General features: G+C 53.9%; 1 protein-coding gene and 8 non-coding genes across 11 annotated transcripts in view; 8 read left to right on the plus strand and 1 right to left on the minus strand.

The window, feature by feature from the left end:
* Positions 1-19,267, minus strand: part of HAAO (3-hydroxyanthranilate 3,4-dioxygenase) — a 47,030-nt gene extending 27,763 nt beyond the window's left edge. Inside the window, exons 1-4 of one of the 3 annotated variants that reach the window (XM_032963774.2) lie at positions 19,119-19,267; positions 16,584-16,730; positions 12,470-12,737; positions 5,340-5,605 (exon numbers count right to left, since the gene is read on the minus strand). Coding sequence is in view for 1 of the 3 variants with exons in the window: in XM_032963771.2 (XP_032819662.1) it covers positions 653-735 (83 nt within the window). In the remaining 2 variants the exon portion in view is untranslated. Of the gene's footprint in view, positions 1-652; positions 1,252-5,339; positions 5,606-6,886; positions 7,176-12,469; positions 12,738-16,583; positions 16,731-19,118 lie in introns of those variants that run through there. The other 2 variants (XM_032963776.2, XM_032963771.2) reach the window with 2 other exon arrangements.
* Positions 4,241-4,334, plus strand: TRNAI-UAU (transfer RNA isoleucine (anticodon UAU)). The gene is made up of 2 exons: positions 4,241-4,278; positions 4,299-4,334. It is a non-coding gene; the product is annotated as a tRNA-Ile (tRNA).
* On the plus strand, positions 5,076-5,169 carry TRNAI-UAU (transfer RNA isoleucine (anticodon UAU)). Its single transcript has 2 exons — positions 5,076-5,113; positions 5,134-5,169. It is a non-coding gene; the product is annotated as a tRNA-Ile (tRNA).
* On the plus strand, positions 6,042-6,135 carry TRNAI-UAU (transfer RNA isoleucine (anticodon UAU)). The gene is made up of 2 exons: positions 6,042-6,079; positions 6,100-6,135. It is a non-coding gene; the product is annotated as a tRNA-Ile (tRNA).
* Positions 7,619-7,712, plus strand: TRNAI-UAU (transfer RNA isoleucine (anticodon UAU)). Its single transcript has 2 exons — positions 7,619-7,656; positions 7,677-7,712. It is a non-coding gene; the product is annotated as a tRNA-Ile (tRNA).
* Positions 9,140-9,233, plus strand: TRNAI-UAU (transfer RNA isoleucine (anticodon UAU)). Its single transcript has 2 exons — positions 9,140-9,177; positions 9,198-9,233. It is a non-coding gene; the product is annotated as a tRNA-Ile (tRNA).
* On the plus strand, positions 10,688-10,781 carry TRNAI-UAU (transfer RNA isoleucine (anticodon UAU)). Its single transcript has 2 exons — positions 10,688-10,725; positions 10,746-10,781. It is a non-coding gene; the product is annotated as a tRNA-Ile (tRNA).
* TRNAI-UAU (transfer RNA isoleucine (anticodon UAU)) lies at positions 12,205-12,298 on the plus strand. Its single transcript has 2 exons — positions 12,205-12,242; positions 12,263-12,298. It is a non-coding gene; the product is annotated as a tRNA-Ile (tRNA).
* On the plus strand, positions 13,187-13,280 carry TRNAI-UAU (transfer RNA isoleucine (anticodon UAU)). Its single transcript has 2 exons — positions 13,187-13,224; positions 13,245-13,280. It is a non-coding gene; the product is annotated as a tRNA-Ile (tRNA).
* Positions 19,268-20,061: the final 794 nt, after the last annotated feature.

The following is a 20,061-nucleotide window of genomic DNA, read 5'->3' on the forward strand; positions in this document are numbered from 1 at the left end:
GAGGAAGATACCAACACACCGCTGCTCCTGCCGTAGGTAACTGGCTGGACCACCTGAATGTGAAAGTGTGGCTGTTTCTCTACAGCTCCATAAGCCATACGAAATAAAGAAGAATATTAACCAGCCATACCCCCCCCCCCCCACACACACATTCTTAACGAACGCTAACCATGACCCCTAACGCGAGCAATGTTCTTTCAGAATGGAACAAACATTGCCACGTGGCAGGACCCCTCCTGGAAAACGAGTCAAGAGACTCAATGAGCATTACAAGAAACCTCGTTTTTTTCCACGAAGGTCAAAGTATATCGCCCATTTACGAATGGTGATGTTATTTTTTTTCTTGGAAGGCTCATCAAATTCACGACAGATTAAATCGCGACGTTCAGGTATGGAGGAAATGTCCAAATCCTCCACAACCCCCCAACCAGTGCACCTCTCGCTATGCCAGCCAATCACATGCCATCAACTCGAGACGAGCGGTTACCGAGAACATATGTCAGCATGCGGCACACCCACATCCAGTATACATCTCGCGATGGCCGTGGTTCCCATTACGGTGCCTTAATCACTGAGAAAATCAATGAAGCCCACCCCGTGTGAGTGAATGTAGCTGTAAGCCCACCAATCATCCCGCGTCGGCGTCACTCACATTAGTTTATTGCACACGGGAGGAGTGAAGAAACGCGAATTCTCCTCGATCCACCTTCTCACGGCCACCACCTGAAGCTCCATAATCCAAGATGACCACCGAATTCACCGGAAACGCCACCCCCACCAACTTCACCAGCAACTCCACCACCAACTTCACCAGAAACTCCACCACAAACAAATTCACCAGCAACTCCACCACCAACTTCACCAGAAACTCCACCACAAACAACTTCACCAGCAACTCCACCACCAACTTCACCAGAAACTCCACCACAAACAACTTCACCAGTAACTCCACCACCACCAACTTCACCAGAAACTCCACCACCACCACCACCAACTTCACCAAAAACTCCACCACCAGCAACTCCACCAGAAACCCCACCACCACCACCACCGCTACCACCAAGTTCACCACCACCAACTCTAACAACAGCAGCGTCGTCCCGTCCGGCGAGGGCCCCGTGAGTCCCGTCGGCTAACAGCGCGCCGCTGTGAGTGGCGGGTGTGTTGACTCCGCCGCGGAATGCAATCGGGGAGAGAGTTTGACGTGGGAGGCGGAGAGAGGCGTGGATTCGTGCATTCGACTCAAACCTCAGCGAGACGATAATTCGTGTACTCGTGGTCGCATAAACGGCTGATCTGCGTTGGGGGGTGGGGGGGGGCGACGCTCACAACAACGAGCGGAGCGGCGGGCGGATAAAGCGCCGCGAGTTGGCAGAGTGGGGAGCACAGGTGGCGCATCTGCCAGTCGTCGCAATCAGTCAACCCCGTTTCAGCTGGGTCTGTCACTTTGTCCAGTGACCTCCTGCCAGCAGAAAGCCTCAGACACTTCACGTGTGCTCAAGGTGCACCTAGCCTGGCACAAGCACTGTGGTTTAACATCAGCGCCACTCAGTAGCGACTGGCGGCCGTTGTTATTGGTGCCCTGGCTGATTCGAGGGGCGGGGGAAGGGAGTTGCAATTATGTAATTGATATTTTATTAATATTTATTGGCGATGTCGCTGTGGTGGTGATGTTAGTGGCGTGAGTGATGGTTGCGATGGCGATGCTAGCGATGTCGCGGTGATGGCGATACGAGCGGTGGCGGTGCTGCCCGTGCTGCTGGTGATGTCGCGATGATGGCAATGCCAAGCGGTGTAGGTGATGGTCGTCTTGGGGGTGTCGGTCATCAGCTGATTAGGGTGGGGGTGGGGCGGGTTGCGGGGAGGGGCGTCTCCCCACCGCGCCCCTCCCCCCTCGTCCCTCCCCCCCCCACCATTGGCTCTTGGATTCTGCGAGCTCAGCGCATTCCACACTCCGACTATTGTTGACCCACAAGCTAACGACACAACATCGGCGAATCGATTTGTTCGGATGCGTCGTCATCGTCGTCGTCACATTGTTTTTGGTGCAATTCCCTCTCGCGATGTACATGACGCGCACACTCTCCACCATCAATGAATGATTATAATCACGAATAAAATATCTCTTATCATGATTATTGGCTATTTTACAGCCACGGCTGAACGAATGCCCATTACCATCATCAGGCATAATCAATCCACCGCTGGATGAAAGCCTCCGCCAATCCATTGCCGTCATCTCTCAAGGTCATGCGATGTGATCTCACGATCCCCCTCCTCCCCCAGCGCGAGCTGATTCCATCGCTCCATCTCCGCGATGTATGTCCTCTCGGGCGTGTTGCCTTGCTTATGGGTGGCGCTGTGCCGAGATGTTATCTCCAGCGCCTGGTATGCAGGAGATCGTGGGTTCGATCCAGATCCCGATCCCGACCCTGACGTCTGCTGAATATTTAGAGTTTGCATGTCTCTCTCTCTCTCCCCGTGGCCACGTGGATTTTTTTCTCCGTGTCCCTACGGGTTTCCAGCTCACCTCCACACGTCGAATCACCAACACACGTGTGGAGAACTTTGCTGTTGTACATTTCCACGCACTAAGCCCCTTTTTGGCTGCCGCTCCATCGTTGGTCTCGACCTCGGGGGCGAGAGAGCACATGCCAACTCCAAATGTGTACAGCGGGCGTCAGGGTCGGGATTGAACTCACGACCTCCTGCATACCAGGCGATGGAGTTAACATCTCGCCACCGCGGCACACTGCTCAGCTCTCGTTTCTCCTTCTTCTATGCCTGCGTCTCTTTTTGGACCACGCGCAGCAGCGGGTGTAGTGTTCTACACCGATGGCTCAGCAGCCTGGACGTGCATTCCAGAGGTCGCCGGTGCCATGCGACCTCCCGGAGCGGCACTTAAAACGACGGTGCCCGTTTCCTGAATTCAGCCTCAGCCCCACCGCACCGCGCCAAGGCCCTCCTCTAACCACCCAGCAGTGGACCCAGCGTGGTCCAGATGTCTTGTGACCCGCATTTAATTATCTAAAATTTGATATTTTTGTAAGTAATACGTTTTTGGTGGGATCATAAGACATCTGGACCATCGCCGTATATCGCTGCACTTCAGTCGATGGCCAGCAGGTCGCTTGCGGTGGGGTAAGACGTGGGTCTTCCAAAACGTCTAGGCGATCGTGGAATAGTGGCCTCAGTGCACCGTCTCTTTCGATAACCAGAGAGACAGACAAAGAGGAAGACAGACGGAAAGTGCTCCCTCTAGTGGACGCCCTTCCGCCAGCAGTGGCGTGAGCCGTCACTTGCAGGGGCTGCGCCTGTCAAAACGGGACGCCGAGAACCACCAACGTGTCTCGGGTGGAGCTGACCAGCAGGGGCCGCTCGCGCACCGCACTGGGGGTGAGGGGGGCATCGTGGCCGGGGAAGATGAAATTCACAACTCTCGTCCCACACACCCGAGACCGAGTCCCCGGGGATTCGGGGAGGTGTGGGGTGGTAGGTGGGGGGGGTAATTCCACACCTTCCTATCAACCCTTCAAGGGACGTGTCCAGCCAAATTCCCAATGCTACGGTGGCTAGGAGATGTTATCTGCCTCGCCTGGTATGCAGGAGGTCCTCGGTGCGATCCCGACCCTGACGCCTGTTGTATACCTGGAGTTTCCGTGTCTCTCTCCCAGTGGTGGCGTGGATTTTTCTCCGGGTGCTCTCATGTCCCCCCTCCACATTTAGAATCAACGTGCGCTCAGCGTATTTGGCTGCTGTAAATGTCCACGTGATAAGGCAGTGTTGGCTGCTGCTCCGTCGTTAGTGGCCTGGTCGCATATGAAAGAGAGATGGATAGCTCGGTGGGCCTTACCTGGTCAAGTAAAAATGTGTTTATTTTGTTCGTTTTACCTCTTACACTTTTTGCACACCTTTTATCCAGAGTCAAACTCATGTCCTGGACTTGCGTTCGTTCTCTGAAACTCTGGGTCCTCTCTCTCTCTCAGTATGTGTCTCTCGGTGCATTTGCAAGCGTACACCTCTGTCTCACACACACAGACTGTTGGGGCAAGTGCTGTTTGCTAACACCTATTAATGCCATTACGAGGGTGGCTAGCACCACGCCTGGAATCGCCAGGCTCGAAGCGCAGCGTGCTGACCATTGTGCTACCGTTCTCTCTCTCTCAAAAATGATCTCTCTTCCGTGCCATTCTCGTTTAACCACTTTTAAGAGGTCACTACACTCACAAATCAGCTCAATGCTCCAGTGGCGCAACCGGTTAGCGCGCGGTACTTATAAGGCAGTACTTGCCCTGGCTATGCCGAGGTTGTGAGTTCGAGCCTCACCTGGAGCAGACGGGCTTTTTATTTAATTAACACCTAAGGGGCATCCGTAATTGTGGAGGTGTGGAAATGCTTGACGCAGTTATTAAGCCACAAGGTCGCGTCCCTAACCGCTGCTCGATATGGTGGTGAGAATTCTTATTCGGCTCACGCCGCGGTGGCGAGATGTTTACTACCTCGCCTGCTGTGCTGGAGGTCGTGGGTGTTCGATCCCGACCCTGACGCCTGCGGTATATTTTTGGAGTCTGCATGCTCTCCTCGTGGTGGCGTGGATTTTTCTCCGGGTTCTCCGGTTTTGCCCCGAATTTTTTTTTTAATCAAAATGCGCTTAGAATATTTGGCTGCTATGAATTTCCAAGTGATAAACTACGTCGTTGAGCTATCATTTGTGATGGGCAGGTTGCTTCTAAAAATAGAGCTTCACAGTCGCACCTATTAAGGCCGGGACGACACACGGAGGGGTGGGTGGCTAGCACCACACCTGGCCGCCTTTGTCTCCACAGTAGCGATGGTTACACATCGCACCAGGCACTAATTTAAGGCTGAGTCCACCTAGGGAAGTCGCAAATAGTCATTAACATAATCGTCACTGGTGTTGATAGCCGTGAGCGGGGACTCGAATCCCTGGTCGCCAGGCTCGAAGAGCAGAGTGCTAACCATTGTGCCACCGCTCTCTCACAGATTATCTCTCATCCGTGCCATTCTTCTGTAGACACTTTTAAGAGGTCACTACACTAACAGGGCATCTCAATGCTCCAGTGGCGCAACCGGTTAGCGCGCGGTACTTATAAGGCAGTACTTGCCCTGGCTATGCCGAGGTTGTGAGTTCGAGCCTCACCTGGAGCAGAGATTTTTTTTATTCAATTGACCTCTCAGGAGCATCGGTGATGATGGAGGTGTGGAAACACGTGACATCACCCCCCCTCCCCCCCACACTCGCCACTTTAAATTTCAGATCGATCTGCGGTTTGATTTGCAGAATGCATGGTGGATGTATTGTCCAGTTCTTAACTTACCACGCAGGTTCTGACCTTCCAAAATTAAATTCTGGCTTCTCAGATCTTCCTGCAGATGCTTGACGCAGTTGTTAAGCCACAACGTCGCGTCCCTAACCGCTGCTCGATTTGATGGTGGGAATTATTATTCGGCTCTGCCGTGTTGGCGAGGTGATAGTGCTGGAGATCGTGGGTTCGATCCCGACCCTGACGCCTGCGGTGTATTCGGAGTCTGCATGCTCTTCCCGTGGTGGCGTAGATTTTTCTCCGGATCCTCCGGGTTTGCCCTGCAAATTTAGAACCAACATGTGCTTAGAATATTTGGCTGCTATAAATTTCCACGTGATAAGCCACTTCGTTGAGCTATCATTTGTGATGGACAGGTCGCTTCGAAAAAAAAGCTTCACAGTCGCACCTATTAAGGCCGGGATAACACACGGACGGGTGGGTAGCTAGCACCACACCTGGCCGCCTTTATCTCTCCAATAGCGATGGTTACACATCGCACCAGGCACTAATTTGAGGCTGAGTCGACCTAGGACTCATTAACATAATCGTCACTGGTGTTGATAGCCGTGAGCGGGGACTCGAATCCCTGGTCGCCAAGCTCAAAGATCAGCGTGCTAACCATTGTGCCACCGCTCTCTTACAGATTATCTCTCATCCGTGCCATTCTTCTGTAGACACTTTTAAGAGGTCACTACACTCACAGGGCACCTCAATGCTCCAGTGGCGCAACCGGTTAGCGCGCGGTACTTATAAGGCAGTACTTGCCCTGGCTATGCCGAGGTTGTGAGTTCGAGCCTCACCTGGAGCAAAGGGCTTTTTTATTTAATTAACATCTAAGGGGCATCCGTAATTGTGGAGGTGTGGAAACACATAACATCACCCACCGCCCCCCCACACACACTCGCCACTTTAAATTTCAGATCGATCTGCGGTGAGATTTACAGAAAGCATGGTGGATGTGTAGAGGTGTTACGGCAGGGTGACAAGCGGTTGTAGGTCGGTGACCACAAACACGTCCGCTGAAGCCACCACCCTGGGGGGCCGTGGGGGACGCTGTGATCCCTCCCAGCCCCACCCCTCAGTGAGGGACTGTATAAAAGGTGGGACCCGAAGAGCTGAGAGGGAGTTCGACTCTCAAGCAAGATGAAGAGCCAGTGAAGAAAGAAGATCGACTAGCTAGACCCTGGAATTCCGTTGTCCCGCTGTCATTTTGAGGGCCGGGCAAAGCAAGCCAGGGGGTGCGACACCAGAGCCACGAGGCCCGATGTCCTTTTGAGGGCCCCACTCGTGTGGCTGGTGATCGGGACCTGCGCCCACGCTGTGCCAGGTCAGACAGCCTCCTGAGAGAGGACCAGGATAGAGGGAACCAGGGAGCTAGCGTGGGCTAAAGCTCGGGGAACGTTCCCTCTATAGAGTACGAGTGAAGAGGCCGTTACCTCTTCAAGTATCAGATTCGCCACTGTAATTGAAGCGTCTGTAATAAATACGTGTTGCTTCCAAAGAACAGTCTCCGACGTCAATAAGGCCACTACAAATGTATTGTCCAGTTCTTAATTTACCAAGCCGGTTCTGACTTTAAAAAAATAATTCTGGCTTCTCGGATCTTCCTGAAGATGCTTGACGCAGTTCTTAAACCACAACATCGCGTCCATAACTGCTGCTCGATATGGTGGTGAGAAGTCTTATTCGGCTCACGCCGCGGTGGCGAGATGTTTACTACCTCGCCTGCTGTGCTCGAGGTCATGGGTGTTCGATCCCGACCCTGACGCATGCAGTATATTCCGAGTCTGCATGCTCTCCCCGTGGTGGCGTGGATTTGTCTCCGGGTCCTCAGGGTTTGCCCTGCAAATTCAGAATCAAAATGCGCTTAGAATATTTGGCTGCTATTCATTTCCACGTGATAAGCCACTTCGTCAAGCTGTCATTTGTGATGGCCAGGTCGCTTCTCAAAATAGAGCTTCACAGTCACACCTATTAAGGCCGGGATGACACACGGAGGGGTGGGTGGCTAGCACCACACCTGGCCGCCTTTGTCTCCCCAATGACGATGGTTACACATCGCACCAGACACTCATTTGAGACGGAGTCCACCTAGGGAAGTCGCAAGGACTCATTAACATAATCGTCATTGGTGTTGATAGCCGTGAGCGGGGACTCGAATCCCTGGTCGCCAAGCTCAAAGATCAGCGTGCTAACCATTGTGCCACCGCTCTTTCACAGATTATCTCTCATCCGTGCCATTCTTCTGTAGACACTTTTAAGAGGTCACTACACTCACAGGGCATCTCAATGCTCCAGTGGCGCAACCGGTTAGCGCGCGGTACTTATAAGGCAGTACTTGCCCTGGCTATGCCGAGGTTGTGAGTTCGAGCCTCACCTGGAGCAAAGGGCTCTTTTATTTAATTAACATCTAAGGGGCATCCGTAATTGTGGAGGTGTGGAAAGACATGACATCATCCACCGCCCCCCCCACACACTCGCCACTTTAAATTTGAGATCGATCTGCGGTGAGATTTGCAGAAAGCATGGTGGATGTGTAGAGGTGTTACGGCAGGGTGACACGCGGTTGTAGGTCGGTGGCCACAAACACGTCCGCTGAAGCCACCGCCCTGGGGGGCCGTGGGGGACGCTGTGATCCCTCCCAGCCCCACCCCTCAGTGAGGGACTGTATAAAAGGTGGGACCCGAAGAGCTGAGAGGGAGTTCGACTCTCAAGCAAGATGAAGAGCCAGTGAAGAAAGAAGATCGACTAGCTAGACCCTGGAATTCCGTTGTCCCGCTGTCATTTTGAGGGCCGGGCAAAGCAAGCCAGGGGGTGCGACACCAGAGCCACGAGGCCCGATGTCCTTTTGAGGGCCCCACTCGTGTGGCTGGTGATCGGGACCTGCGCCCACGCTGTGCCAGGTCAGACAGCCTCCTGAGAGAGGACCAGGATAGAGGGAACCAGGGAGCTAGCGTGGGCTAAAGCTCGGGGAACGTTCCCTCTATAGAGTACGAGTGAAGAGGCCGTTACCTCTTCAAGTATCAGATTCGCCACTGTAATTGAAGCGTCTGTAATAAATACGTGTTGCTTCCAAAGAACAGTCTCCGACGTCAATAAGGCCACTACAGATGTATTGTCCAGTTCTTAACTTACCACGCCGGTTCTGACTTTCAAAATTTCATTCGGGCTTCTCGGATCTTCCTGAAGATGCTTGACGCAGATCTTAAACCACAACATCGCGTCCATAACTGCTGCTCGATATGGTGGTGAGAATTAGGAGGTCGTTGGTTCGATCCCGACCCTGACGCCTGCGGTATATTCGGAGTCTGCATGCTCTCCCCTTGGTGGCGTGGATTTTTCACCGGGTCCTCCGGTTTTGCCCCGAAAATTTAGAATCAAAATGCGCTTAGAATATTTGGCTGCTATAAATTTCCAAGTGATAAACTACGTCGTTGAGCTGTCATTTGTGATGGCCAGGTCGCTTATAAAAATAGAGCTTCACAGTCGCACCTATTAAGGCCGGGACGACACACGGAGGGGTGGGTGGCTAGCACCACACCTGGCCGACTTTGTCTCCCCAATGGCGATGGTTACACATCGCACCAGGCACTCATTTGAGGCGGAGTCCACCTAGGGAAGTCGCAAGGACTCATTAACATAATTGTCACTGGTGTTGATAGCCGTGAGCGGGGACTCGAATCCCTGGTCGCCAGGCTCGAAGAGCAGCGTGCTAACCATTGTGCCACCGCTCTCTCACAGATTATCTCTCATCCGTGCCATTCTTCTGTAGACACTTTTAAGAGGTCACTACACTCACAGGGCATCTCAATGCTCCAGTGGCGCAACCGGTTAGCGCGCGGTACTTATAAGGCAGTACTTGCCCTGGCTATGCCGAGGTTGTGAGTTCGAGCCTCACCTGGAGCAGAGGTTTTTTAATTGTGGAGGTGTGGAAAGACATGACATCATCCACCGCCCCCCCCACACACACTCGCCACTTTAAATTTGAGATCGATCTGCGGTGAGATTTGCAGAAAGCATGGTGGATGTGTAGAGGTGTTACTGCAGGGTGACACGCGGTTGTAGGTCGGTGGCCACAAACACGTCCGCTGAAGCCACCACCCTGGGGGGCCGTGGGGGACGCTGTGATCCCTCCCAGCCCCACCCCTCAGTGAGGGACTGTATAAAAGGTGGGACCCGAAGAGCTGAGAGGGAGTTCGACTCTCAAGCAAGATGAAGAGCCAGTGAAGAAAGAAGATCGACTAGCTAGACCCTGGAATTCCGTTGTCCCGCTGTCATTTTGAGGGCCGGGCAAAGCAAGCCAGGGGGTGCGACACCAGAGCCACGAGGCCCGATGTCCTTTTGAGGGCCCCACTCGTGTGGCTGGTGATCGGGACCTGCGCCCACGCTGTGCCAGGTCAGACAGCCTCCTGAGAGAGGACCAGGATAGAGGGAACCAGGGAGCTAGCGTGGGCTAAAGCTCGGGGAACGTTCCCTCTATAGAGTACGAGTGAAGAGGCCGTTACCTCTTCAAGTATCAGATTCGCCACTGTAATTGAAGCGTCTGTAATAAATACGTGTTGCTTCCAAAGAACAGTCTCCGACGTCAATAAGGCCACTACAAATGTATTGTCCAGTTCTTAACTTACCAAGCCGGTTCTGACTTTAAAAAAATAATTCTGGCTTCTCGGATCTTCCTGAAGATGCTTGACGCAGTTCTTAAACCACAACATCGCGTCCATAACTGCTGCTCGATATGGTGGTGAGAAGTCTTATTCGGCTCACGCCGCGGTGGCGAGATGTTTACTACCTCGCCTGCTGTGCTCGAGGTCATGGGTGTTCGATCCCGACCCTGACGCATGCAGTATATTCCGAGTCTGCATGCTCTCCCCGTGGTGGCGTGGATTTGTCTCCGGGTCCTCAGGGTTTGCCCTGCAAATTCAGAATCAAAATGCGCTTAGAATATTTGGCTGCTATTCATTTCCACGTGATAAGCCACTTCGTCCAGCTGTCATTTGTTATGGCCAGGTCGCTTCTCAAAATAGAGCTTCACAGTCGCACCTATTAAGGCCGGGATGACACACGGAGGGGTGGGTGGCTAGCACCACACCTGTCCGCCTTTATCTCCCCAATGACGATGGTTACACATCCCACCAGACACTCATTTGAGGCGGAGTCCACCTAGGGAAGTCGCAAGGACTCATTAACATAATCGTCACTGGTGTTGATAGCCGTGAGCGGGAACTCGAATCCCTGGTCGCCAAACTCAAAGATCAGCGTGCTAACCATTGTGCCACCGCTCTCTCACAGATTATCTCTCATCCGTGCCATTCTTCTGTAGACACTTTTAAGAGGTCACTACACTCACAGGGCATCTCAATGCTCCAGTGGCGCAACCGGTTAGCGCGCGGTACTTATAAGGCAGTACTTGCCCTGGCTATGCCGAGGTTGTGAGTTCGAGCCTCACCTGGAGCAAAGGGCTTTTTTATTTAATTAACATCTAAGGGGCATCCGTAATTGTGGAGGTGTGGAAACACATGACATCACCCACCGCCCCCCCACACACACTCGCCACTTTAAATTTCAGATCGATCTGCGGTGAGATTTACAGAAAGCATGGTGGATGTGTAGAGGTGTTACGCAGGGTGACACGCGGTTGTAGGGCGGTGGCCACAAACACGTCCGCTTCGGCCACCAACCTGGGGGGCTGTGGGGGACGCTGTGATCCCTCCCAGCCCCACCCCTCAGTGAAGGACTGTATAAAAGTTGGGACCCGGAGAGCTGAGAGGCAGTTCGACTCAAGCAAGATGAAGAGCCAGTGAAGAAAGAAGATCAACTAGCTAGACCCTGGAACTCCGTTGTCCCGCTGTCCTTTTGAGTGCCGGGCAAAGCAAGCCAGGGTGCGACACCAGAGCCGCGAGGCCAGATATCCTTCTGAGGGCCGGACTCGTGTGGCTGGTGATCGGGACCTGCGCCCACGCTGGGCCAGGTCAGACAGCCTCCTGAGATAGGACCAGGATAGAGGGAACCAGAGGGCAGGCGTGGGCTAAAGCTCGGGGAACGTTCCCTCTATAGAGTACGGGTGAAGAGGCCGTTACCTCTTCAAGTATCAGATTCGCCACTGTAATCGAAGCGTCTGTAATAAATACGTGTTGCCTCCAAAGAACAGTCTCCGACGTCAATAAGGCCACTACAGATGTATTGTCCAGTTCTTAACTTACCACGCCGGTTCTGACTTTCAAAATTTCATTCGGGCTTCTCGGATCTTCCTGAAGATGCTTGACGCAGATCTTAAACCACAACATCGCGTCCATAACTGCTGCTCGATATGGTGGTGAGAATTAGGAGGTCGTTGGTTCGATCCCGACCCTGACGCCTGCGGTATATTCGGAGTCTGCATGCTCTCCCCTTGTTGGCGTGGATTTTTCACCGGGTCCTCCGGTTTTGCCCCGAAAATTTAGAATCAAAATGCGCTTAGAATATTTGGCTGCTATAAATTTCCAAGTGATAAACTACGTCGTTGAGCTGTCATTTGTGATGGCCAGGTCGCTTATAAAAATAGAGCTTCACAGTCGCACCTATTAAGGCCGGGACGACACACGGAGGGGTGGGTGGCTAGCACCACACCTGGCCGACTTTGTCTCCCCAATGGCGATGGTTACACATCGCACCAGGCACTCATTTGAGGCGGAGTCCACCTAGGGAAGTCGCAAGGACTCATTAACATAATTGTCACTGGTGTTGATAGCCGTGAGCGGGGACTCGAATCCCTGGTCGCCAGGCTCGAAGAGCAGCGTGCTAACCATTGTGCCACCGCTCTCTCACAGATTATCTCTCATCCGTGCCATTCTTCTGTAGACACTTTTAAGAGGTCACTACACTCACAGGGCATCTCAATGCTCCAGTGGCGCAACCGGTTAGCGCGCGGTACTTATAAGGCAGTACTTGCCCTGGCTATGCCGAGGTTGTGAGTTCGAGCCTCACGTGGAGCAGAGATTTTTTTAAATCTAATTAACATCTAAGGGGCATCCGTAATTGTGGAGGTGTGGAAACACGTGACATCACCCCCCTCCCCCCCCACACTCGCCACTTTAAATTTCAGATCGATCTGCGGTTTGATTTGCAGAATGCATGGTGGATGTATTGTCCAGTTCTTAACTTACCACGGAGGTTCTGACCTTCCAATATTAAATTCTGGCTTCTCAGATCTTCCTGCAGATGCTTGACGCAGGTATTAAGCCACAACGTCGCGTCCCTAACCGCAGCTCGATTTGATGGTGGGAATTATTATTCGGCTCTGCCGCGTTGGCGAGGTCATAGTGCTGGAGGTCGTGGGTGTTCGATCCCGACCCTGACGCCTGCGGTGTATTCGGAGTCTGCATGCTCTTCCCGTGGTGGCGTGGATTTTTCTCCGGGTCCTCTTGGTTCGCCCTGCAAATTTAGAACCAACATGCGCTTAGAATATTTGGCTGCTATACATTTCCACGTGATAAACCACTTCGTCCAGCTATCATTTGTGATGGCCAGGTCGCTTCTGAAAAGAGAGCTTCACAGTCGCACCTATTAAGGCCGGGACGACACACGGAAGGGTGGGTGGCGAGCACCACACCTGGCCGCCTTTGTCTCCCCAATGGCGATGGTTACACATCGCACCAGGCACTCATTTGAGGCTGAGTCCACCTAGGGAAGTCGCAAGGACTCATGAACATAATCGTCACTGGTGTTGATAGCCGTGAGCGGGGACTCGAATCTCTGGTCGCCAAGCTCGAATAGCAGCGTGCTAACCATTGTGCCACCGCTCTCTCACAGATTATCTCTCATCCGTGCCATTCTTCTGTAGACACTTTTAAGAGGTCACTACACTCACAGGGCATCTCAATGCTCCAGTGGCGCAACCGGTTAGCGCGCGGTACTTATAAGGCAGTACTTGTCATGGCTATGCCGAGGTTGTGAGTTCGAGCCTCACCTGGAGCAGAGATTTTTTTAATACATTGACCTCTCAGGAGCATCGGTGATGATGGAGGTGTGTGAATACATGACATCACCCCCCTCCCCACTCGCCTCTTTAAAAAATCAGATCAATTTGCGGTAAGATTTGGTGGTCGTATTGTCCAGTTCTTAACGTACCGCGTCGGTTCTGACTTTAAGGATTTAATTCAGGCTTCTCGGATCTTCCTGCAGATGCTTGACGCAGTTGTTAAGCCACAACGTCGCGTCAACTAACCATAGGTGGTGAGAATTGTTACAATCATGAATCATCATAATTATTACATGAATAAATAAGTGCGTTCAATGCTTCGACACCACGTGACAATTTACGACGTTTCGCTGCAACAAAAATAATTTGGCCAGATCATTTCTACATTTCGCCGGACCCGAAAAATAAATGACGAATAATTTTCCATTGCTTTGCACAGAACTCACAGTGCCACCCGCCCACCCACACGTATCGTGGCGCCCGCGCGTGCACAGCTGTGAAAATGAAACGAGATTCACCCGCGACGCAATTCGCTTGCGCAGCCGCTCGCTCGGTTGTGGACAAGGCGGTTCCGAGGGCCGTTCTGGTTTTTGCGAAACTCATCCCTCGAGGTGTCGATGCGACTTTGAGACGATGACACCGAAGCCAAAATATAGCCGTGGCAACCGCTGAAAGGGCCCACGTCTCATTATCTACTTCCTACAGTAGGTGGCAGCATTGTCCAACAGTGGCTCACTGATTCGAAGCTCCTCAAGTTTTACTTCATAATTACCGTGGTCCATCTGCCATAATCTATCCACTGTTGCATACACTATGATGCCTCCAACTCGATTTTGTTCTCTGATCCACGTGTTCCTCATTACTTTTTTTTACCAGCTAAGGCCCCACTGAGCTAAATAGATAGGTGTTTTTCAGTAGCGACTTGGCCAAAAATGATATCTCAACGAAGTGTCTTATATCACGTGGAAATGTATAGCAGCCAAATACTCTTAACGGGTGATGTTGATTCTAAATGTGGAGGGAAAAAACCCGCGGACCTGGAGAAAGATCCACGCGATCACGGGCAGAGCATGCAAACTCCAAATACACGGTCAGGCGTCAGGGTCGGGATCTAACACACGACCTCCTGCATACCAGGCGAGGTAGCTAACATCATCTATCCACCATGGCGCCTCTTTCTGCACCCTATTCACCTACCTACCTCTCCACGCTTCTCTGTGCACTTTATTTTTTAAATGTTGTGTTCCAATATTCTATGTCGGGCGATGCCCGTTGACGTTTCTGATCCCACGTTGTCATTGCCCGAGGTAGCAGTTACACCCATCGCTCCCATCTCTTATTGGTGCTCCGTTTAGGCCACGTTGCTGCCTTGCTTTTGAATTACAACGCTCAGCTTTCCATAAAGCATTCCAAACCTCCCCCCTCCCCTTTCCTTCGACTCCATCCTTTCTGACCCCCGGGTTGTCGGGCTGTAATAGTTTGCCCTGGGTATCTGCACTCACAAGTGCGAGTGGTGGGAGAGCGAAGTGAGTGTGACAGAGAGGGGTGGAGAGCGAGGTGAGTGAGCGAGAGATAGGAGAGCGAGGTGAGTGAGAGAGCGGGGGGAGAGCGAGGTGAGTGAGAGAGAGAGGGAGGGGACAGCGAGGTGAGTGTGAGAGTGAGGGGAGAGCGAGGTGAGTGTGAGAGAGGTGAGAGGGGAGAGCGAGGTGAGTGAGAGAGAGGGGGGGCAGCGAGGTGAGTGAGAGAAGGGGGGGGGGAGCGAGGTGAGTGAGAGAGAGAGGGGAGAGCGAGGTGAGTGTGAGAGAGAGGGAACAGCGAGGTGAGTGAGAGAGAGGGGACAGCGAGGTGAGTGAGAGAGAGGGGAGAGCGAGGTGAGTGAGAGAGAGAGAGGGGAGAGCGAGGTGAGTGAGAGAGAGAGGGGACAGCGAGGTGAGTGAGAGTGGGGGGGGGGGAGCGAGGTGAGTGAGAGAGAGAGGGGACAGCGAGGTGAGTGTGAGAGAGAGAGAGGGGAGAGCGAGGTGAGTGAGAGAGAGAGAGGGGAGAGCGAGGTGAGTGAGAGAGAGAGGGGAGAGCGAGGTGAGTGAGAGAGAGAGGGGAGAGCGAGGTGAGTGAGAGAGAGGGGAGAGCGAGGTGAGTGAGAGAGAGAGGGGAGAGCGAGGTGAGTGAGAGAGAGAGGGAGGGGACAGCGAGGTGAGTGTGAGAGTGAGGGGAGAGCGAGGTGAGTGTGAGAGAGGTGAGAGGGGAGAGCGAGGTGAGTGAGAGAGAGGGGGGGCAGCGAGGTGAGTGAGAGAAGGGGGGGGGGAGCGAGGTGAGTGAGAGAGAGAGGGGAGAGCGAGGTGAGTGTGAGAGAGAGGGAACAGCGAGGTGAGTGAGAGAGAGGGGACAGCGAGGTGAGTGAGAGAGAGGGGAGAGCGAGGTGAGTGAGAGAGAGAGAGGGGAGAGCGAGGTGAGTGAGAGAGAGAGGGGACAGCGAGGTGAGTGAGAGTGGGGGGGGGAGCGAGGTGAGTGAGGGAGAGAGGGGACAGCGAGGTGAGTGTGAGAGAGAGAGAGGGGAGAGCGAGGTGAGTGAGAGAGAGAGAGGGGAGAGCGAGGTGAGTGAGAGAGAGAGGGGAGAGCGAGGTGAGTGAGAGAGAGAGGGGAGAGCGAGGTGAGTGAGAGAGAGGGGAGAGCGAGGTGAGTGAGAGAGAGAGAGAGGGGAGAGCGAGGTGAGTGAGAGAGAGAGGGGAGAGCGAGGTGAGTGTGAGAGAGAGAGAGGGGAGAGCGAGGTGAGTGAGATAGAAGGGAGAGCGAGGTGAGTGAGAGAGAGAGAGAGAGGGGAGGGCGAGGTGAGTGAGAGAGAGAGGGGAGAGCGAGGTGAGTGAGAGAGAGGGGAGAGCGAGGTGAGTGAGAGAGAGAGAGAGGGGAGGGCGAGGTTAGTGAGAGAGAGAGGGGAGAGCGAGGTGAGTGAGAGAGAGGGGAGAGCGAGGTGAGTGAGAGAGAGGGGAGAGCGAGGTGAGTGAGAGAGAGGGGAGAGCGAGGTGAGTGTGAGAGGGGGGGTGGAGAGCGAGGTGAGTGAGAGGGGGGGGGCGAGGTGAGTGAGAGGGGGGGGGCGAGGTGAGTGTGAGAGACGAGGGGGAGGGCGAAACAGCAGCAGCCGTTCGCCACTGAGTGTCGGTGACGTCACCACAGCGCTTGTGCCAGGCTAGGTGCACTTTGAGGCCGCGTGAAGTGTCGAAGGCTCACTGCTGACAGGAGGTCACAGAGTTAGACCCAGGTGCCATGGGTTGATTGACTGAGATGTCTGGGCAGATGTTCGCTACCTGTGCTCCCCGCTGCGCAAACTTGCTGCGTTTTAGCCACCCGGCGCTCCGCTTCGCTGTTGTGAGCGTCGCTCCTCTGCTCTGCGTTGTTGCCGGAAGGCGACTGCCTCCAATTGGCCAGCAGCAGCAGCAGCGTCCTGCGTGTGCCTGCTTCCACAGAGGCCGACATTGACACCGCTGATAGGTAGCGAGTTATCGATACGTCCACCCAACTCCACATCCTGTTGTACCGCATCAGCCCATCCTCCTCCCCAGCCCGTGCCCTGCCCATGTGAGCGCCTTCTGTCCATCAATGCCACGTGTTGACAGTCGCTCATGCCGCACTGCCGTTTGCCGACTGGAGGAGAGAACTAGAAATTGAGTTACGGTCACTTGGCTGTGAGTGACGGCTGGTAATGTAGGCAATTAAAATATTAATAATACAATAGAAATTCGAGTCTTGCAGAGTATTTCAATATCAGGTGTATCAATCCACCGCATGGCCGATGTTGGCCATGGGGGGTTGTTTGACCATACTTCACCACGCTGGTCAGTGCGGATTACTGGTGAAGTGGCGGTAGGTAGAGTGGGATTTGGAAGGGCGGGGGGGGGGTGCCCCCTGCACAGATTCATATATCCTTCGCCACTGGCTGTTATGATAGCCGTGGCGGCCTGGTATCGAACTCAGGTAACAAGGGTTCCAAGCGCCACTGCTGAAATAAAGACAAAGATCCCCCGTATAGACTTAACAGACTGTAGGGGCAAGTGCTGTTAGCGAGCACACATCGCACCAGGTACTCATTTGAGGCTGAGTCGACCAGGGGAGGCCCGGGACCGGTTCAGACAATCGTCACTGACTGTTGGCCGTGAGCGAGAATCGAACCCGGGTCGCCAGGATCATAGCGCAGCGTAGCGCGGTTTCCGCTACACTACCGCTCCCCGAAACACACGCGCGCACGCATGCACCCACAGTAAAAAGGGGGCTGGGGGGGCTGGTTTATTGGCCCTTTGTTATTTTGGCATTATATTGTGGAATATTCTGGAGGGCTCCAGTTTCCCGTCATATTTATTGTCCTGGCTGCACTGCAAGTGGAACGGCCTTGAAACGTTACGCTCAACTTGCGACTGAAACCGCTTCTCTAACAGCAGCGGCAATATAACACTAATAAGGACGATGATGACATTATCGCGATGAATAATACGACGGCTAATGATGACGACGACCGCCGCGTGTCCAGCTGTTATCCCGGATTACCCCTCGTGAACTTAGACAGAGGTTAACGTTGGCACCGTTTGCGTTAGCCTGGGCAGACAAATGCGCGTACGCATTGGCGCTCGCTAACAGCACTTGCCCCAACAGACGAGCGCACGTGCGTACAGGCGCACAAACAGGACGCAGATTGCCCCACGAATAGCCTGAACAGAATTAATCGGAAGAAACCCCCGACACACAAAACAAGACAAAGGTCCCCCGTATAGCCTTAACAGAATGTTGGGGCAAGTGCTGTGAGCGAGTAGCACCTATGCAGGCCGGCACTGCGGTCACGCGAGGGGGGCGGGTGGTCAACACCACGCCCGGCCTCCTTTCTCTTCCCCGTGGCGATGTTTGCACACCGCACCAGGTGCTCATTGGACGCAGAGTTAGATGGACATGTACTCTACGTACGCACGCACGAAAGATCACCCGTATAGCCTCAACATACTTGTTTTTTGGCCAAGGGCTTTTAGCGAGCACCTACGAAAGGCCAGTGGGAGGTGGGGGTATTTGCCTCCCCACCGCTGATATTTTATTTGTTTTACACCCAGTAACCAAGTACTCAGTGAGCGCCGACTCGGTATAAAGGTGGCCTGGAGCCGGTTCGGATATTCGGCGTGATCCGAAAAAATCGAACTCAGATGGTCGGGGTTTCGTGGCGCAGCGCGCTAACCGCTGCGCCACCGCTCGCACGGGGGCAAATCGTGCAGCTGCGCTGCCGCACTCCCCCGACTGCTGACGGGAAGCGGCGTTACTCCGGTAACCCTGGAGGAAGCGGTTCCCCTTCTCTATCTCACACTCACCTCGCTCTCCTCTCTCTCACTCACCTCGCTCTCCCGACTCTCTCTCACACACTCGCCTCGCTAGCCCCCCCCCCCTCTCTCTCATAAAAATACAAAGATTCTTAACAGACTGCTGGTGCAAGTGCCGTTAGCGAGCACCTATGGTGGCCGGAGCGACACACGAGGTGGTGGGTGGCCAGCACCACGCCCGGCCGCCTATATGTCTACCTAGTGGCGATGTTTACACACCGCACCAGGTACTCATTTGAGGCTGAGTCGACCTAGAGGAGGCCCAGGACCGGTTCAGAGAATCGTCACTGAGTATTAGCCGTGAGCGAGAATCGAACCCGGGTCGCCAGGTTCATAGCGCAGCGTAGCGCGGTTACCTCTACACTACCGCCCGAGGTTTCGCAGCGCGGTGCGCCCACCGCTGCGCCATCGCTCCTCGCACGCACCCAGACACCGGCACCCCGCTGTGAACCCCTGAGGCCCCACCGCCCTCCTCGTTCCTGTGGCTACCTGTGGCTCCCTGCGGCGGCTGCTGCTGCTGGGAGGGCATTCCGCGTTTCCCCGCCACCCCTTGGGGAAAGAGGCGCGCCCCTTCCTCGCAGCAGCAGCGGCGGCGGCGAGGAGGAACACGCGCGCCTGTTGCGCAACGCGAGGGAGGAAGGAAGACTGGGGGAGAGTGGTCGAGATAGGGCGAGCGTGGGAGAGTTGGCGAGTGGGGGAGATAGTGGCGAGAGGGAGAAGAGAGGGAGAGTCGGAGAGCCTGACAGAGAGTGGGGAAAAAAGAGAGGGGGGGGGAGGTTAGATGGAGGGGTAGAGAGAGAGAGAGGGAAGGGGTAAAAAGGGGGGGAGGGTACATAAAGCAAAGCATTGAAAAAAACCGAAATGATGAACGAAGCAAAGTGCCGACTACACCGAGCATCTTCTTGTTTCCTCTGATCGTAAAAAGAGAGAGAGTGGGAGAGAGTGAGAGAGTAGGAAAGTAGGAGAGACGAGGGGGGGGAGATGTATGCACCGTGGACAGTGTTTCTCTTTACAAGAAGACGAGCGAGCTCTCTCTGGGTTGGGTGGGAATGCGCTGCCACGCGCTGTGCAGAACGCGGGACTCTGGTGCACGACTCGGTGAACGAACCAATGCACGAACGACTCGGCGAACGAATCCACGAGGGACTCAGTGAATGAACGAATTCACGAATTAAGTGGTCATGTGAATTCAGCCCCCACCTCCCGCCCCTGCTTCTCGGCGTGGTACAGAGAATGACTGCCACCGAGTCCAGATTCTGCATTTCATCTCCGATATTAGACGCGATGAGGTGCTGGGATTCAACGAGGTATCATTAAATACTCTAAAAGCATGTTTCTAAACGTGGGTGGAAAAACCGGAGGACCTGGAGAAAAACTCACGCGACCACAGCGAGAGAGAGAGAGAGACACGCAAACCACAAAAATACAGCAG

Source organism: Petromyzon marinus, chromosome 31, assembly GCF_048934315.1.
Source record: "Petromyzon marinus isolate PM22_M1 ecotype Great Lakes invasive population chromosome 31, UKy_Petmar_22M1.pri1.0, whole genome shotgun sequence".
NCBI classification, from domain to species: domain Eukaryota; kingdom Metazoa; phylum Chordata; class Hyperoartia; order Petromyzontiformes; family Petromyzontidae; genus Petromyzon; species Petromyzon marinus.